General features: G+C 45.6%; 1 protein-coding gene across 2 annotated transcripts in view; it reads right to left on the reverse strand.

Moving 5' to 3' along the window:
• WDR59 (WD repeat domain 59) overlaps nt 1-18,949 on the reverse strand; it is a 76,043-nt gene that overhangs the window by 20,612 nt on the left and 36,482 nt on the right. For both annotated transcript variants that reach the window (XM_081963013.1, XM_081963012.1), the window contains exons 16-18: nt 16,693-16,843; nt 14,600-14,669; nt 12,340-12,493 (exon numbers count right to left, since the gene is read on the reverse strand). In XM_081963013.1, the coding sequence (XP_081819139.1) occupies nt 12,340-12,493; nt 14,600-14,669; nt 16,693-16,843 (375 nt within the window). The remainder of the gene's footprint in view (nt 1-12,339; nt 12,494-14,599; nt 14,670-16,692; nt 16,844-18,949) is intronic.

Raw genomic sequence — 18,949 nt, forward strand, 5'->3', positions numbered from 1 at the left:
CAGCAATGATTTACTGCGCATGCTTAACACGTTTCTAATACACCACACATTCCAGAGACTTCTTTCTTTTGATCTTCTGTTCGTCTGCCAAGAAGGTGGGCAACAAACTGCTCTTGCCAAAATGTAACAATTAGATAGATTTGTTTTATTTCTATTTTCTTATTTTTGTATTAAAGTTTGTTTTAATTAGAACTTGTTACTGGATCTTACTTTCGCTTTCTTGAAGATATGTTGTTTGGAAAAGCCGTCGGTCTAAGACCTCATTAGCTCAGGGTGAAATTTCCCCTGACAACCCCTGCCTTATATGGTCATTTTGGAGTGAGGAGACCTGCACCCTCGTTCCCCAGATTTGCTTGATTGGCCAGCACATTTTGGCAGTGTAGTTTTGCAGGTACTGAAGGAGTTGCAAACAGGAGGCAGGTAGCTCTTATTCCTTCCTTTAGGGTGTTGCACCCTAAAGTCTTGTTGTAAGATTTGGAATCAAACCCTTTAGATCATGGGTGCGAAACTCGTGGCATCATGTTGCTGTCACATGACGTTTTGTGACCTTTTCCCCCTTTGTGAAGCTGGAGTGGGCGTGGCTTGCAGGCCACTAGCCTGACACCCCTGTCATTTCCTTTCTGTGCATAGGATTTGCATTCAAGATGAGGACTTGGTACATTTCCCAGATTCCTCTGTTATGTGCAAATGTTTGCTGCAGGCATTTAAGAATGCCTGCAGGCACAGAACACCTCGAAGTTCCTGGATTTACATGCAAAGCTTGTTTCCAACATGGTAAAGAATGTATGAAAGGTCAAACTGCCTTGTCACCAAGTCACTTCCAACATCTGGCTAGTTATAGGAGAGTGCCGAACTATTTGGGATTTGTGATCTTTGGAGAAATTTCCTGCTGTGAAAAGTTAGAAGGTCAGCCATCAGTATGACCTCACAGGAGGAAGTCACATGGAGTAATGCGGTGGTCAGGGTTCACGCCTCCCCTTGTGCATTTATGCAGCTGAAATTCTCACGTGCACCTTATGGACAATGGCAGGGATTCGTTAGATGCTACTGCGGTCCTGTCATCTATGCCCCCTGGTTTCTGAATGTGCAGGCTGATGAGTGTTCTATGCTTAAAAGAGAGAGCGAGAGCATGAAGCAAAATTGGCAATTTTCCCCTGCTTTTGCAAATCATATATGCTTGCACAGATTTGCAATTCTGAACTCCTGTTCTGCCTTGACAAGTCCTTCTATACTTAAAGTGACTGGAAGATAATTGACAGGAAGTTGACAGGAAGATCAGAAAAGGAAATCTGCACTGTTACTTGTATTCTCAGCAAATCTAACACAATCCTCTAAATCCTTTAAAAAAATAAACCATTTGGAGGTTAAAGTGGCCTCACAGCTCCACAGAGTAAATCCACACTCAGAATTTCATGAGGTATCACATACAAACTTTCACCTTTAGTTAAAAGTGAAAAGAAATCATAGCTACGGAGCCTATTATCACATATTTAATTAGGTGCTTGCAATGGGAGATATTAATCTTTTTTTAAAAAAATTAAAAAACCACAATGCAGCAACGGTGGCAGTAGATTGCTCCTCCTATTTATCCCCTAAGATTCCTTCTCCAAGCGTTTCTTGAATATTAAAAGTCACGTTTCTTGAAATCCTAAAACTGTTTGCGTTCTCCAGGACAACTTTTAGCACTTTTAGCTGCTCTGCAGACATCACATTCCAAGGTGGGAAGCTACTGGGCTCTTAACGCACCCAGGAACATCCATTTTCTAGTAAATACAGTAATTTTGTGGCAGCGTTCAGACCTCATTGAGCAGCAATTTTCTAGCCTGGCATGGAGGGCAGATATAGCAAGATGGGCAAGGGCACCAATATCCAAAGGATCTAAAGGTCATGCGGAAGGCAGAACATCAGCAAACTGGAGCTGCCTCGTCTTAAACAATCAGGAAGGTTGCAGGAAGAGAGCTGTGTTGGTTTAGACAGGCGAATTATCAGGCCTCTGGTAGTCCCTTCTCTAATCTACCAATTTTATCTTAGAAGATTGCCCCCTTTTAAGAAAACAGTTAGGCAGAAAAAGTGCTACCAGACTCCTTGCGATTGTTAGCATCGGGAAAGGGACGCCAGGAGTGGGATGCATTCCAAAAGCACACTAGTGATCTCTGCCCAGGCCATGGATGTTCACGCAGAGTGTCTCAATCCGCAGCCAGAGCGAAAGAGCTGCGGATTGAGACAAGGAGCTAGCCCAAGAATAAGCCACTGGGGTTTTTTTTTTGTAGCACCCGAGGGGATCTTCACACAATCAGCAGAGCAAGTCCCACACCAGGTCCTCCCGCTGCCCGCAACTTCTTGGAGGGGCAAGCAAAGAGATGAAAAGACTAGGATGCCCCTTGGCCAGTTTGGATGGGGAAGGAAATTGGCACGGAAGATCTATACAGTCTTTTCTGGACCGGAGTGCACTTGTAACTGAGAGGTTTCCGGCACAGGCTTTAAAGCAGGAGTGTCCAAACTTGGGAACTTTAAGACTTGTGGACTTCAACTCCCAGAATTCCCCAGCCAGGAATTCTGGGAATTGAAGTCCACAAATCTTAAAGTTCCCAAGTTTGGACACCCCTGCTTTAAGGAAACAAGTTTGGCTCCAAAAAAAGGCTTTAAGAGTTAAGGAGGGCAACGAATGCTGTCAATTTTCACCAGGTGGAACACCCCAAAACAAGGAGAGGGATGCATAAACAATCGTTTACAGGCTTAGCCACTCCCTCCAAGGTCAGAGCGATTGACACAGCAGAGATACAGCCCGCTATCTCATTCCCAGTTCCGGCTAAAGACCCCTGTGTCTTGCTGAGCTTCTTCATGGAGAAAACGTGGACTCCAGCTCGCTCGCCGGAGCAGAAAACCATCTCTGCCACTGGTGAAATTCAATTTTTTTTACTATTGGTTCTGTGGGCGTGGCTTGGTGGGCTTGGCAGGGGAAGGATACTGCAAAAACCTGCATTCCCTCCCCATTTTGGGACCAGCCAGAGGTAGCATTTGCCGGTTCTCCGAACTACTCAAAATTTCTGCTCCCAGTTCTCCAGAACCTGCTGGATTTCATGCCTGCTGCCACTTCTATTCCAAGCCCATTGTAGGGAGAAAGGGGCATTAGTTCTACACCCTCCCAGCTCACAGAGAAGCCAAAGAAGAGTGAAAATCTCTCTGCTGAATAGGACCCTAACTATTAGCAACCGCAATAGCACTTAGACTTATATGCCACTTCACGGTGCTTTCCAGCCCTCTCTAAGCGGTTTACAGAGTCAGCCTATTTGCCCCCAACAATCTGGATCCCCATTTGACCCACCTCGGAAGGATGGAAGGCTGAGTCAACCTTGAGCCTGGTGGGATTTGAACTGCTGAACTGCAACTAGCATGTAAGCTGAAGCAGCCTGCCGTACTGCACTCTAACCACTGTGCTTATCTCGGCTCTATTAACTGTCCTACTAGCTAGGATAGGTCACAGGTCAATAGCAGCAAGAGGGACAGACAAAGATTCTAAATCCTATGATCGTCCCACTTCAGACTGGGAGGAAGAGGCTTCCAGAAGATTCCTCCAGGACTGAGCACAGGTGTCAGGCCTGCAGTCATATTCCTTTTAGGATCTTTGGCCTGCCACACACTCTATTATTTTACTATGCTGTTTCATTAGTGGGGTAATTGGGAGGGGGAATAGTAAGGAGTAGAATTGTGGAATGTGTTGTTGTCATAGTAGAACATTCCTTTCTTGAAGCCCAAGGTCATCTTTTGTCTCCGCACCTCTGCACCTGACCAGAACTAGATGGGTGGAAATGCCAGCGTGGCAGAGGAAGATTGGACCATGTGATGGACTTGTGGGTGTGGGGGTAAGGTTTTGAACTTTCAACTGGAATCCGAGGAAGCGTTCAGATTCGGGATTCCACAGTTTGTGCCAACATGTCTGTCTTATTAAATTGGAACTTTAAGGATAGCTCTGCCTTGGACTCTGATTTAATTCTGAATGATATTTGGAACGCTGACATCAGGATAATATAATATAATCCATCTTCTCTTTCACCAAGTTTTCCATAGGAAAGTGATTTGGGTTAGTCTCAGTTTGGATAGTTGTTTGTTCATGTTGAACCTGTTGATGGTTCCAGGTATGATCACCCCTTTTCAGTGGAAGCACCAATTCTGCACCCCGAAATACTGTACCTCGCATGGGGAACATCTCAGAGGAAGAGGGACCTAGGTTTCAAGGCCATCCTCTATCTGGGGGCCAGAGTGGTGTGGTGGCCTAAAAGTGGAGCTCTCGTCTCACAATCAGGAGGCTATGAGTTCAATCCTAGGTAGAGGCAGTTATGTCTCTCTCTCTCTGGGCACCCTTGAGAATATATCTGCTGAATAGAACTCCACTCTGGCAACAGGAAGGGTGTCCGGCCAGTAAACACTCAGCTCCATACAGTTGCCCAAGACTCCACCCTGCAAGGGATTATGGGGTCTTTAAAAGATGATGATGATTTATCTATCTGGGAGCCAGAAATGTGGCGAGAGAGATAGAACCACCAGACCAACTAGACTAAAATGGAACGAAACTTTGTGCTTCAACATGCTGTTCAATTGTTTTGGTATACAGGAGTTCCCTAACCTTTCTGATTTTGCGGACCAGTGAGGGTGGTTCTGTCCGAGAGGAAGGCAAGTACACACGCAGCTCCAATTGTGCAAGGGGTGAGCACATGTGCCCGCTGCTCGTGCAAATGGAACGTTCATGCATGCGAATGCCTACTGCTCGTGCAAGCAGGGATGCGCACATGTGCCCTCACCCACCACTTCTGTGGCCGGTTCCAAACGACTCAAGACCCGGTAGTGGGCCATGGCTTAGGGGGGTTTGGGACCTCTGGGGTGTACCATCTTGCATGAATTGTACTTTAGAAAACCCCAAAGTGGAGTTAAGGGTGTCGTGTGAATCCCACATGCCATTTATTTATTTTTTATTATTTATTTATTTATTTATTTATTTATTTATTTATTTATTTATTTATTTATTTATTTATTTATATATATATATATATATATATATATATATATATATATATATATATATATATATATATATATATATATATATATATATATATATATATATATATAATAAATATATTTGGTGCTTCTAGACCGCCCCCTCTCCCAGAAGGGACCCGGGGCGGTGTACAGTCCATAGAAATATCAGAAAATACAGTCAAAAAGTTAAATATGTACAGTTTGGAGGAGGTTAAAATGCAATTAAAAGAACTGTACAAAGCTATATAAATACAAATTTTAAATCCCTAAAACAGACACAACGAATTAAAAAACCCCTAAGATAACCAGATAATAATACATTTGCCAGGAGGGATAGTTGTAATGATCCCATATTTTTCGGACTATAAGATGCACCAGAGTATAAGACGCACCAAGATTTTGAAGAGGTAGATTAAAAATATATATATATTTTGCACTCTACAGGCCTCCCAAACCCTCTGCACGCCTCATTTTTTGTTAAAAACAGGGCATGCAGAGAATTTGAGAGGTCTGCAAGGTGGTCCTGGGAGCTGAGGGGGGAAGAAACAAGCAACAAACGGTCCATTTTTTGTAAAAACGGGCCCGGTTTTTTTTTTTGCAAAAAATAGGGCATGCATAGGCTTTGGGAGGCTTGTAGAGAGCTCCTGTTGGCTGGAGGGGAGGGGGCAAAATCAGGCCAAAAACGGGCCTGTTTTCTGCTCATTTTTGCCCTCCCCAGCCCCCAGGAGTACTTTGCAGGCCTCCCAAACCCTCTGCATGTCCATTTTGCAAAGGGGGCGGAATTTCAGGAGGCCAAAAATGCTGCATTCAGTGTATAAGACGCACCCAGATTTTAGGGGGGAAATATGGCATATGTGTTACAAAGAGAACCTCACGGGATTAAGAAATTTGCCTGATAAAATTCTAAGAAGGATATTAACTTGGGTGCCACTGCCACACTGAAAACAATTAGCAAAATAAAATCCAGACTCCACTCCACATGGAAAACCGCTCTCCCTTCCAAGAAATTGGACGTCAGTAATCAACATTTGGGCCCGCTGTAAAATCACCAATTTTCTGAATTTAGGGTTCCACGTGAAAGACTCAAGCATGCAGACTTTGCACTTAACTTAACAACCGTGGCAAGAAAGGTCATAAAATGGGGAGGAAACTCACATGACCAATGTCTCGCAAAATGCTTGCCTGTCAGTTGCAGCCAGTCATGAAACTGTCAGAAGTTGATAATTGCTCCTCCGTCATCCTTTAACCCAGGGGTGTCCAAACTTGGGAACTTTAAGACTGTGGACTTCAACTCCCAGAATTCCCCAGCCAGCCATGCTGGCTGGGGAATTCTGGGAGTTGAAGTCCACAAGTCTTAAAGTTCCCAAATTTGGACACCCCTGCTTTAGCCTCACAGTCTAAGTTCCACTTTCTAGCTTGATGGACGCAGTTCCAAGTAAAGCACCCGTCATTTTTATTGTTTAAGGATGCTTACTGCCCCTTAAGATGCGTCTCATCCTCAGCAGCTTTTAAAACGTGTGGAGTCAACTCCCAGAATTCCCTCGCCCGCACGGCTGGCTAAGGGATTCTGGGAGGTGAAGTCCATACGTTCTAATGCAGGGGTGTCAAACTGAAGGTGCTTAGAACTGGCCCACAGGGCTGCCCTGGAAACAGTGAAGGATTGGCCCGGGGTGAAAAGAGAGAAAAAAGAGCCTGCGAGGGCCACACACAAGCTCCATTTTGGCTGGCAGAGGGTTGCAGGAGGCCATCGTAGCCGAAAACAGAGCTGGCAGAGTGCTCGGGCCACCACAGGCACCCCCGATGTGAGTGACATTGAGCTGGCCACACCCATTATGGCCACAGCTCCCCCCAGCCCCCTCCCCCCAAGGTCAAACACAACCCTGATGTGGCCCTTGATGAAATCAAATTTGATACTCCTGTTCTACACTATGTGTAGCTAAGGAATTCTGGGAGTTGAAGTCTATCCATCCTAAAGTATCTCCTTGCTAAGGAATTCTGGGAGTTGAAGTTTATCCATCCTAAAGTATCTCCTTGCTAAAGAATTCTGTGAGTTGAAGTCTATCCATCCTAAAGTATCTCTGACTAAGGAATTCTGGGAGTTGAAGTTTATCCATCCTAAAGTATCTTCTTGCTAAGGAATTCTGGGAGTTGAAGTCTATCCATCCTAAAGTATCTCTGACTAAGGAATTCTGGGAGTCGAAGTCTATCCATCCTAAAGTATCTCTGGCTAAGGAATTCTGGGAGTTGAAGTCTATCCATCCTAAAGTATCTCTGGCTAAGGAATTCTAGGAGTTGAAGGCTATCCATCCTAAAGTATCTCTGGCTAAGGAATTCTGGGAGTTGAAGTCTATCCATCCTAAAGTATCTCTGACTAAGGAATTCTGTGAGTTGAAGTCTATCCATCCTAAAGTATGTCTGGCTAAGGAATTCTGGGAGTTGAAGTCTATCCATCGTAAAGTATCTCTGACTAAGGAATTCTGGGAGTTGAAGTCTATCCAGTCTAAAGTATCTCTGACTAAGGAATTCTGGGAGTTGAAGTCTATCCATCCTAAAGTATCTCTGGCTAAGGAATTCTGGGAGTTGAAGTCTATCCATCCTAAAGTATCTCTGGCTAAGGAATTCTGGGAGTTGAAGTCTATCCATCCTAAAGTATCTCTGGCTAAGGAATTCTGGGAGTTGAAGTCTATCCATCCTAAAGTATCTCTAAGGAATTCTGGGAGTTGAAGTCTATCCATCCTAAAGTATCTCTGGCTAAGGAATTCTGGGAGTTGAAGTCTATCCATCCTAAAGTATCTCTGGCTAAGGAATTCTGGGAGTTGAAGTCTATCCATCCTAAAGTATCTCTGGCTAAGGAATTCTGGGAGTTGAAGTCTATCCATCCTAAAGTATCTCTGGCTAAGGAATTCTGGGAGTTGAAGTCTATCCATCCTAAAGTATCTCTGGCTAAGGAATTCTGGGAGTTGAAGTATCTCTCAAAGTTGCTGAGGTTGAGAAACATGGCCTTAGAAGACCCACCTTCCTACCCAAGACCAGCATTACACAAATCTGGCTTCCCTCCCTCCCACCCAGCCCCAAGCCGAACTTCTGCCCTCTAGGTTATACAAAGCTGACCAAGTGGCGGGTTATTCTTGGGCCCGCGAGGAGCAGACAGAGTTAGCCAAGGGTGGCAGGTACACAGCACACAGTACCGGGAAGTCGTTAATCGCTTGTATCGACCAACGCCGTCTGGCAGAGCAAAGAGGCCTCTGTGCATGAGAATGTTACGCCCGGAAGAAGGGAAGGAAGAGGAGGAGGAGAGCCGTGGAGAAAAAAAGAGAAAAGGAAGAAAAGAACATGCAGCTGAGAAACTCTGGTTATTAAAGGATTTGGGAGGCCCCAAAGCTGCAGAGGAGCAAAAAAAGGGGGCAGCTTTAAAACGTGACCCAGCTGGAGACATTCCCCCCACTGCTCTTCTTTTGCAAGGAAGCAAACACCGACAGGGTTGCCCCCCCCCCCCCCAAATGCATCCCCTTATGGTCCACTGTCCCAGGTTGCAGGCAAAAAAAGGACCCTCTGGCCCTCCCAGGGACATTTTTTGAGCGGTAACAGCCTGCGTTACTCGCAACCCATAAAAGTGGAGACGACCTACCAATGGAAAGGAGGAACTGCAATCCACCCAAATGTTCAGAGGGGATCAGTTTTTGGGTACCGCATTTTTCAGACTATAAGACGCACCGGTGTATAAGATGCACTAAGATTTCGAAGAGGTAAGTAAGAAAAAAAAAGGATTTTGTCCTCTCCGGCCCCCAGGGCACTCTGCAGGCTTCAGCAGGCCTGGGGAAGGCAAAAATGCCACTGTTTTTGTGAAAAACGGGAGGAAAATGGGTCATTTTTCGCAAAAATGGAGGCGTTGTTGCCTTCCCCCAGCCCTGCCGAAGCCTGCAGTGTCAACTCCCAACGTTGTCATTGTGAGAGAAAGGGAGGGGGGAGTGCATTCCACGCATACTGTCGGCTGAAGTCAGATCTCAGATTACTGCAGCAGGCTTGGGAGGGGTGTATCTTATTGGGGAATGTGATTTACGACACAGACTGAGGGGAGGGAAGGAACAGGGGTAAAGGTCAGCTATAACTCAAACAAGCTTAGACCTGACTGTGAAAAGGTTTTGCCAATGGTGCTCCTAATAAATGAGTAGTTTTGTAATGAAACTTGACTCGATACTCATGAATCAATTGGGGCAGTGATGGCGAACCTATGGCACGCATGCGACAGGGGGCACGCGGAGCCATTTGTCAGGGCACACGAGGAGCTGCCCTGTCAGCTGGCCAGCACACATGTGCGTGCTGGCCAGCTGAGTTTCACCCTTTTTTAAAGCCATTTTTCGCCCTCCCCAGGCTCCAGAGGCTTTATAAAAGCCTGGGGAGGGCGAAAAGGGCCTCCCCCCGCCCCGAGGCCCTCTAGAGGCTTCATGAGCTTCCCTGAAGCTTCTGGAGCACAAAAAAAACAGCCCTACGGGCAAACCGGAAGTTCGGGAACGGTTCCTGTTCTAAAGGGGTACAATCAGGAGTATTTTCATTCCTGTTTCAGGTGATGATATCAAGAAGGCTTGTTCTCAATGAAGTTTGGAGTCAGTAGTCCTACTCGCTAATCACCGTGGCTCTGAATTTGCCGGCCGGGCTACAGCTCGGCTCAGGATGCCCACCCCCCCTTCCCTCCCCCAGGTTCCAGGGCTGTGTGTTCCCAGCCAAGCCATCTCTCCAAAGGATCTTAGAAGGGAGGTATAGTCAGAAGCAAACAAAGGTGTGTTTCCAGACAACTTCAGGCAACAGAAGAAATGATTAGATGGGCAAATAAACAAATTAGAGGACGAGCTACTATCTTCCTTTCCATGTTAAGATACAGATACAGATTAATAAGAGTTGGAAGGGCCCCTGGATGTCCATGATGGAGAACCTATGGCACGCGTGACACAGGTGGCAAGCGTAGCCATTTGTTAGGATATGTGCGACGTTGCCCTGTCAGCTCCAGCACACATGTACGCGCTGGCCAGCTGACTTGGGCCTTCTTTTAAGACCGTTTTTCGCCCTCCGGAGGCTTCCCTGAAATCCCAAATCAGAATTCTAAAGAAATTTCTGCACTCCTTTTGGGCCTCATTTGTCTTAGGACAGCTCAGCTTCAAGGTGTTCCAAAGGTGCTTTTTTCCCCCTAAAAGGCAACTTGTCAGATCTGCCGTCATAACCGCTCCAGGGCTGCTTCACTTTGATGGGAGATGGGGGGGATGCAGGGAGCACAGATGTCAGTAGCCAGATGTGCCAACCAGAGACAATGGTTGAAAGATCCAAGGACACAGGCATGGGAACGGAATACACCCAAAGAGGCCTCAAACTTTAGAAGTGTCACCAAAAGACCTTGTTTGAATATCATTTGCATATTCACAGGAGGGCCAAGGGGAGAAGGAAAAGAGAAAAGCACTGGGTTTACGCGGGAATATTCAGATCTGGCTTTGCTTATGTTGTGACCATTTGGCTTTAGTAAAAGTGTACCTTTTGCTACAAATGGGAGTCGAGGGTCTTTCTTTCCTAAACGCCCAAGCCGAGACAGGCCTGACACAATTGGACTTTTTTTGAGGGTTTTCTTTTCTCTGAAAACATTTCACTTCTCATCCAAGAAGCTTCTTCAGTTCCAACTAACTTCCATTCCCTACCAGTTTGTTAGAACTGAATAACTTCTTGGAGGAGAAGCAAAATATTAAAAATCAAATCAAATCAAGGAAGTCCAGTTGCCTTTTGGAAAAAGCACCGTTACCTGGATGATTGCAAATCTCCATAGATACTCAGCTTCAAGGCTGGGGTTTTTTTTTCTCGGCCATGAGAGGTGACTGGGACCTCCGCTCTGTCCTTTCGCAAAGTGTTCTGTTAAAAGGAGGGTCCTGCAGCTCTTAAGATGGCAATAACCTCCCAGCTATTGCTGGAATCTTTGCTGCACAAATGACCTTCATGTAATTTTCTCTGAATGTTTGCCCGAAATAACTGTCTAGGGCCGTGACGGCGAACCAATGGCACGTGTGCCAGAAATGGCACGCAGAGCCCTCTCTGTGGTCATGCGTGCCGTCACCAGCTGGTGTTCTGGTTCCTGGCTGGTCTTTGAGGACCCTGGAGCACCAGAAAACGGCCCGAAAACAGCCTACAAAATGGCCCCAAAACAGCCTGAAAGTGGTCCAGAAAACAACCTTGAAACAGGTATGTGTGCGCCAGCCAGCTGGTGTTTGGGTTTCCAGCGCTTCAGGCACATGCAAAGCCCAGCTGGCCGATGCACATGCATGTGCTGGAAAATCAAAATCTGTGCGACCAACTGGTCTTTGGGTTTCTGATGCTCCGCGCACATACATGCATACTTGTTCCAGTTTGGGCACTCAGTGCCGAAAAGGTTCGCCATCACTGGTCTAGGGGCACCTAAAGGATCACGACACTAGATGGAGCTGTTCAGTCTAAGAAGCCAACAGGTGCAGCTTTCTACCTATTCAAGAAAGGTATTTCATCCTTTGCACTTGAGATGGTCTGAAGCGCCATGGAAGGCGCTCTCCAGCCATTAGGATCCAGCAGGATCAATGCTGCCAGGTGTGCGTCTACCCTCCTGACCAACAGCCCCAAAATCCATAGTTGACAGGGATCACTATAGAAGGGCGGGCACTGCCCACCCTGGAAAAGCCTGGACGAGACCTCCACACAATGGAATTTTCCTAGCAAATAAAAGCCTAACAATTGGACCCCAATAAGGAAGAGCCACTGCACTGAATAGCACTCCCCACGAGGACTGCAGGTGGTCCTCGACTTACGACCACAACTGAGCCCAAAATTTCTGCTGCCGAGTGAGATTTGTTAAGTGAGCTTTTTACGACCTTTGTTGCCGCAGTGGTTAAGTGAATCACTACAGTTGTTCAGTGAGTCACACGGCCGTTAAGCGAATCTGGCTTCCTCATTGACTTTGTTCATCAGAAAGTCACAAAGGGGGATCAGCTCGCCCTGGGCATAGTGCATCTGTCACAAATGTGAGCCGGTTGCCAAATGGGGCATTTTTTAATATGTGACGCTGCAATGATGCGAAAAACGGTCGTCAGTTACTTTTTTCAGTGCCGTCGTAACTTTGAACGGTCACTACGTGATCTGATGCAAATCGAGGACCACCTGTGGTAGCCTGCTGTCTCTCTGACCAGCACAGCTTACCGAAGAAGGATCAGAAGGGAAGCTAGAAGAGTAAAGATTCCAGCAGGCGTTGCTGAAGCAGTCAGAGTATCGGGCAAGCAGCTTCATGGGCTGTGGGCTTACCCTCTCCTTGTAGTAGAAGGAACTGATGGAGACCTGCTCCTTTTCACTACGCGTGGGACTCCCACCATACAACCGCAGGTTGGCGGGGTTCTCTGTACGGATCTTCATGGGCGTGATGAGGCCGCTGTGATAAGCCGACAGGGCTGACAAGGATCTGAAGGGAAAGGAAGAAATTCCGGTCATTCTTCAGCCAGATGCACCTTCTTTGCAGAAAAGAAAAAGGTTTGAAGCATCCTGAATGCACACAGAATGCTGCAAACCTTCAGACATGAATGTCCAGCTGGAGTATAACTTTCCTTGACAAGAGTATTTTCGCCTTCCCCATGCTGAGATCCTCCATGGCATTAGAGTCGGCTTCCATGGTATAAACCTGTAGAGATTCTCAGCCATCCAAAGGGGCATTTTCCAAAGGGGCTTTTTAAGGAGGCAACTGGACTTTCTTGTCTTTTCTTTTGAAGATGTTTCGCTTCCCATCCAAGAAGCTTCTTCAGCTCTGACTGGATGGTAGGGAAGGGAAGGATTTCCACAGGAAAAAAATTGCAGACCACAGGAACCATTTGCACCCCTCAGGTGACCCTGAGGACATAGACAAACCTCCAAGTGGCCTCAACGACCCTCTAAAAGGACGCAAATGACCAACTGCCTGCAAGGAATGTAAATCCCTCCATTCCCCACCATCCAGTCAGAGCTGAAGAAGCTTCTTGGGTGAGAAGCAAAGTATCTTCAGAGAAAAAACAGAAAGTCCAGTTGCTTCCTGAAAAAGCCCCTTTGGGGCAACCATGACCTGGATGGCTGAGAATCTTTATAGACTATTAGTCCCATTAGCAATTAATTGATTAGGGTATATCTGCCCACAGTTGCCAAAGTGCAAAGATGTTTTGGGACAAGCAACTCATGCCACTTAGTAGGTACCATCCTGGAAGCAAGAAGGAGCTGAAGAAGCTTCTTGGGTGAGAAGCAAAGTATCTCCAGAGAAAAAACAAGAAAATCCAGTTGCCTCCTGAAAAAGCACCTTTGGGACAACCATGGTATACGCTCTCCTGCTTGTAGGCTGGACGACAAGACCCCCAAGGTCCCTTCCAGCTTATTCTATTCTATTCTTCATTCCAATATTCTATTTTATTCTATTCTATTCTAACAGCTGTGATGGTCTGAAGACATTACGCCATTAAAGCCACCAGCCCTGTTCGGAATTACTGAATTATAATTCAGGCCAGAATTATGGCCCTAAATTATGCTACTTGATTAGTACGTGGACGTGACTGATTCCGCAACCTTTTTTAAGGGTGTCACAGTAATTGCTGGCCCATCATGACACAGGATTGCTGCAAACAGCCCTACATTTGTGGGTTGCTTGCCAAGTGCCCAAAATGCAATCATAGGACCCGGGGGGAAGGGGGCAGGGCGGGGGAGACGGGGGACTGGTCATCAAAAAATTGAACCTGAATCATGAGAAGCTCTTGGGAGGTCTGCTATAATGTCTAATGGTTGCTAAGCAACTGATTGTAAGTCAAGGACTAGCTGTCCCCATTTATAGTCTTTGGTGCAGGAAAATATTCTTTACAAAGGGAAGAAAAATTCCTTAGGGTATTTCTGGTAAGAACGGGATGGTTTTCCATTGCTGTGTCAAATTCCCCAATGCAAAGCTGCTTTTGGTTTGAAGGCCATGGCAACTGATGGTCAAGGGCAGTCCCTTTTTGTGTTGAATATGCTTTATTGGAGTAGAATAGAATATAAAATAGAATAGAATAAACAGAATTGGAAGGGATCCTTGGAGGTCTTCTAGTCCAACCCCCCTGCCCAGGCAGGAAACCCTACACCACTTCAGACAAATGGTTATCCAAGTTTCTTCTTAAAAACTTCCAGTGTTGGAGCATTTACAACTTCTGGAGGTAAATTGTTATTAAGTTATTAACAACTTCAATTGTTATTGAAGTTTAACCTAGCTATTTTATCTCGGTCCATGCAAAAGCTGACGACTACACACACAATCAAAGGCTCTGGATTGCACACATTGCCAGAGAAAACTTTGACAAGAGTTAGGGTGGCAAATCCGGTCGCATTTTCTTTCTCTCTAATGAACCAATTTAATTAAAAAGCGTTAAGCTTTTGTGAGCCGTAGCTCACAAACGCTCATGCCTTTTAATTAAATTGCTTGGTTGGAAAAGATGGAACCAGACTCTTTCACTGAAGTCAGTGTTGTCTTCTTACAGCTGGGAAGATCTGGGAAAGCCGCTGTCTGCCAATGCTTGATGCTTACCGCGGTGTTGGTTCAGTAGGTGAGACCGTACGGTGCATCGTCATTGGTCTGGTGAAGTATACCAGGTAGCCTGAAATAACCAAGAGAAACCTACACTGGAGAAGCTTGCCTCGAATGGAAAGAGAGACCCAATAGCCATTATTCCATGCGGAAATTTTTGGACGTTCGGAATTTATGAACCATTTATTATTTTAAAGGAAACAAATTTGTCCATCAACAGTAAAGGTACCGCATTTTTCGGAGTATAAGATGCCCCTTTTCCCCGCTTGAAAGAGGGTGAAAATTTGGGTGCGTCTTATACACTAAATGTAGCCCCACCCACCCACTCACCATCCCCCACCCTTTGGCCTTCGCCTCCCAGTAATTTACCTCCTTGCAGGAAACGGGGAAAATGGGGCTTGCGGAGGTTGCAATAAGCTATAGCAATCCCTGCAGCCTGAAACAGCTGATGATCAGGAGGCGTGCTTAAACTGAAAGTGAAATTTGGTGTTTGCTCCAAGAGGCAAATTGCTGGGAGACAGAGGCAGATTTTTTTTTCTTGTGCTAATCAGGCTGTTTGCTGCAAGGAGGTAAGTCAATAACTATAAATGTCTATAGAATGTTCAAATTATTAGACTTATTTTTTAAACACTGCTTTATTATTGTTCTAGATAGCTTAATAAAATGAAGAAGTTTTTTTAAAATAAATACTTGATCTGAAGAGGCCCAGTGCTATTGTATCTTCTTTTAAATAGCAGAGAGAATAAATATACTTCCAGAAAGCACATCCATTTTAACAGCATCTGTACAAGTATAGTCTGAAATGTAACACTACAAACAGTGTATATTGTCTGTGCTGTTTGCTGTTTGTTCCAAGGAGGCAAATTGCTGGGAGGCAGAGACAGATTTTCCCCCCTTGATTTCCTCCGCAAAAGCTAGGTGCGTCTTATACTCCGAAAAATATGGTAGTTCTTGATTTACAACAGTAATTGTGCTTGGCAATTAGGCTCGTAAGTCAGGACCACTGTAAAGTAGGTTGCACCTAAGGTTTATGATGTTTTTTTGTGGAGGTTGTTATGCCAACGCAACAAACCCACTGTTTGCTGTGTGCTGGTTTTTGCCAGAACTCAAAGTAAATGTCGGTTTCCAGCAAAACCATCGTAAATCACAGTCATTTGTCTATAGGACACTGCAAATTAGGGACAGTGGCCGAGTGCCCAGAATATGATCACGTGGCCATGGGGGGGAGGGGGGGGGGGCGAGGAGAGAGGCAATGTTGGAACTTGAAACCAGGCCATAAATCCTTTTGGAAGGGGGATCTATTGTGAAGTCAAACGATTGCTACATTCGGTCATAAGTCAGGGACTGTCTTTAGAAGAAGGCATAAACCCTGGTCATGTAGTAACTCCAAACGTAAGCAGAGTTGGAGCAGATCTATATGACTTGGGAATCCCAGGGTTGGTACCAGACTGCGGGGAGGAATATTCCAGGAAATGGTGCTAGCCAAACATTGGTGGCGCATTAGTTAGAATGCAGTACTGCAGACTAATTCTGCCGACTGCCAGCAGTTCGAGCCTCACCGGCTCAAGGTTGGCTCAGCCTTCCATCCTTCCGAGGTGGGTAAAATGAGGCCCCAGACTGTTGGAACCAATAGGTTGACACTGTAAACTGCTTAGAGAATGCAGTAAAGCAATATAAAGCGGTATATAAGTCTAAGCGCTATTGCTATTTCTGTAAGACTGTCGAAGAAAGTACAAGATGCAGTAAATCCGAATTCAGGCTGACTCAGGAATGCTTTATTTTGTGGAAGAAGGCAATTTCTGGATTCCTGAACTTGTAGCATTAGAGCCGGGGTGTCAAATCCACGTCATCATGGCGGCATCATGTGACGTATCGAGACATTTCCCCCCCTTCGCTAAATTGGGCGGGGGGAACAGGTGACTCATCTGGCCCACGGGGCCATGAATTTGACACCCCTGCATTAGAGCAATCGCTGGTTGTGTAGAAGCTGTAACAAACCAGCAACGGACAGCTGAGACTGCTGAAAGATGAGACGGGACTTCCAGCCACTGTCCTTTTCTTTTCCATCTTCCTAGAGTTAAGATTCAACTCACCTGCCCCACAGAACCTCGCTCCAGAGGTTCGGGGAAATGGAATATTGGAATCCTGATAGGAGCCGTAGGCATTGGAGACCCTCGGAAAGGTTGGCAAAGGCGGCGTTACGGAATTCGGGAGGGCATAGGGGTCACCAGAGGAGCTGTCTTCCTGAAAAGACATGGAATTAAGACACTCAGGGGTCTTTCCCGCCACTTAACAGCAACCCCTCCTCACAAAGGCCTCCCGGGACATCAAACCAGGAATAGACAGCGTGTGAGTATATGTATGACTCCCTAACTCTGTCTGCACCTCCACAATCCAGAACACAACATTTGAGAGTCAGTTTGATCTAGTTGTTAAGGGATCAGCCTAGAAACCAGGAGAAGTGAGTTCTAGTCCCACTTTAGGCATGAATAACCACCCGGCTGACTTTGGGCCAATCACCAGGAGACGGTGAGTTCTAGTCCCGCCTTAGCCATGAAAGCCAGCTGGGTGACTTTGGGCCAATCACCAGGAGACGGTGAGTTCTAGTCCCGCCTTAGCAATGAAAGCCAGCTGGGTGACTTTGGGCCAATCAACAGGAGACGGTGAGTTCTAGTCCCGCCTTAGCCATGAAAGCCAGCTGGGTGACTTTGGGCCAATCACCAGGGGACGGTGAGTTCTAGTCCCGCCTTAGCCATGAAAGCCAGCTGGGTGACTTTGGGCCAATCACCAGGGGACGGTGAGTTCTAGTCCCGCCTTAGCCATGAAAGCCAGCTGGGTGACTTTGGGCCAATCACCAGGGGACGGTGAGTTCTAGTCCCGCCTTAGCCATGAAAGCCAGCTGGGTGACTTTGGGCCAGTCTCCCTCGGCCCCACCCATCTCACACGGATTCTGTTGTGGGGAAAAGAGGAGGAAAGAGGCATCTTGGTATGTTCACCGCCTTGAGTTATTTGTAAAAATAATAAAACCAGGATACAAATAAATAATTATAATGTCATGTGGTGTGATGGAGTGGTACCCTAACCCACCCCATCCAATAACCATTTAAAGTTTAAGGCAAGAGTGTCCAGGCCTTTGTGAGGCTTAACACATTTATTTTGGGTACCGGAAAATGTTTCCTACTCTTGCCAAAGATGTAAGCCCATACAAGCTTAAGCAATTTTGTTATGCAGGCCTTCAGGGACTGGGACAAAAAAAAGAGAGAGAGAGAGAGAAATGCAACTCTTTTAGGAAACAAACTGCCTGGCTTCTGTTTCACTTGAGCAGCAGAAGAATTTCAATGTTCCTTCTACCAGAAAAGAGTATTTCACTCTGATCAGGAGATACAAACTTTTTTGTTATGTCCTACTCCAGGGGTGTCCAAACTTGAGAACTTTAAGACTTGTGGACTTCAACTCCCAGAATTCCCCAGCCAGCCATGCTGGCTAGGGGATTCTGGGAATTGAAGTCCACAAGTCTTAAAAGTTCTCAAGTTTGGACACCCCTGTCCTACTCTGTGACAAAACTGTGGGTTGGGAAAAAAAAGAGGCAGCAGGATGGACAAGCAGCCCACATTGTGAGCCTGCATGCACCCCAACTTTGAAATGTAGTCATAAGTACTTTTGGGAGGGTGGGGAATTCTGGGAGTTGAAGTCCACAGGTATTAAAGGTCTTAAAGCGGCCAAAAGTGGATGCCCCTGCTTTATTTTATTTTTTTAAAATATGTAATTTTTATTAAGCTTTTTACAAAACAAAACATAAAAACCAAGTTCAACATCTATTCTTCCCAGTCCTAAGACATCAGTATATCCCCTTTTGTTTAGCATCTTACATATATTCCATTCGTTTTTCATTTGCAACTTCCTCTTTACATTTATAATTCCTATAACCTAATGTTTACATTTCTCAATATTCTACTTTCATTTGTTATTCCTATTCGCTAAGCACTGATACCATTTGTCCCATACTGTATAGTATTCTTTTTCTTCTTTATCTTGCAGTTTGAGAGTTAATTTAACCATTTCTGAGCAGTCCATTATTTTTTTAATTATGTTTTCAGAGGCCATCTATTTTCCAATTTTGGGCATATGCTATTCTTGCTGCTGTCAGTATATGAATTATGATATAATTAATTTCCTTTGTAAACGTTCCTCTAATTATCCCTAGCAAAAACATCTCTGGTTTAAATTGGATTTGAAGCCCTGTTATTTCTTGCAACCAAATCCTTATTTTACTCCAATATTTCCTTGCTTCTGGACAGGCCCACCACATATGAAAGTATGAGCCCTGTTCATGTTTACATTTTCAACATC

This window comes from Natrix helvetica, assembly GCF_964273705.1.
Source record: "Natrix helvetica genome assembly, chromosome: 10".
Taxonomy (NCBI): domain Eukaryota; kingdom Metazoa; phylum Chordata; class Lepidosauria; order Squamata; family Natricidae; genus Natrix; species Natrix helvetica.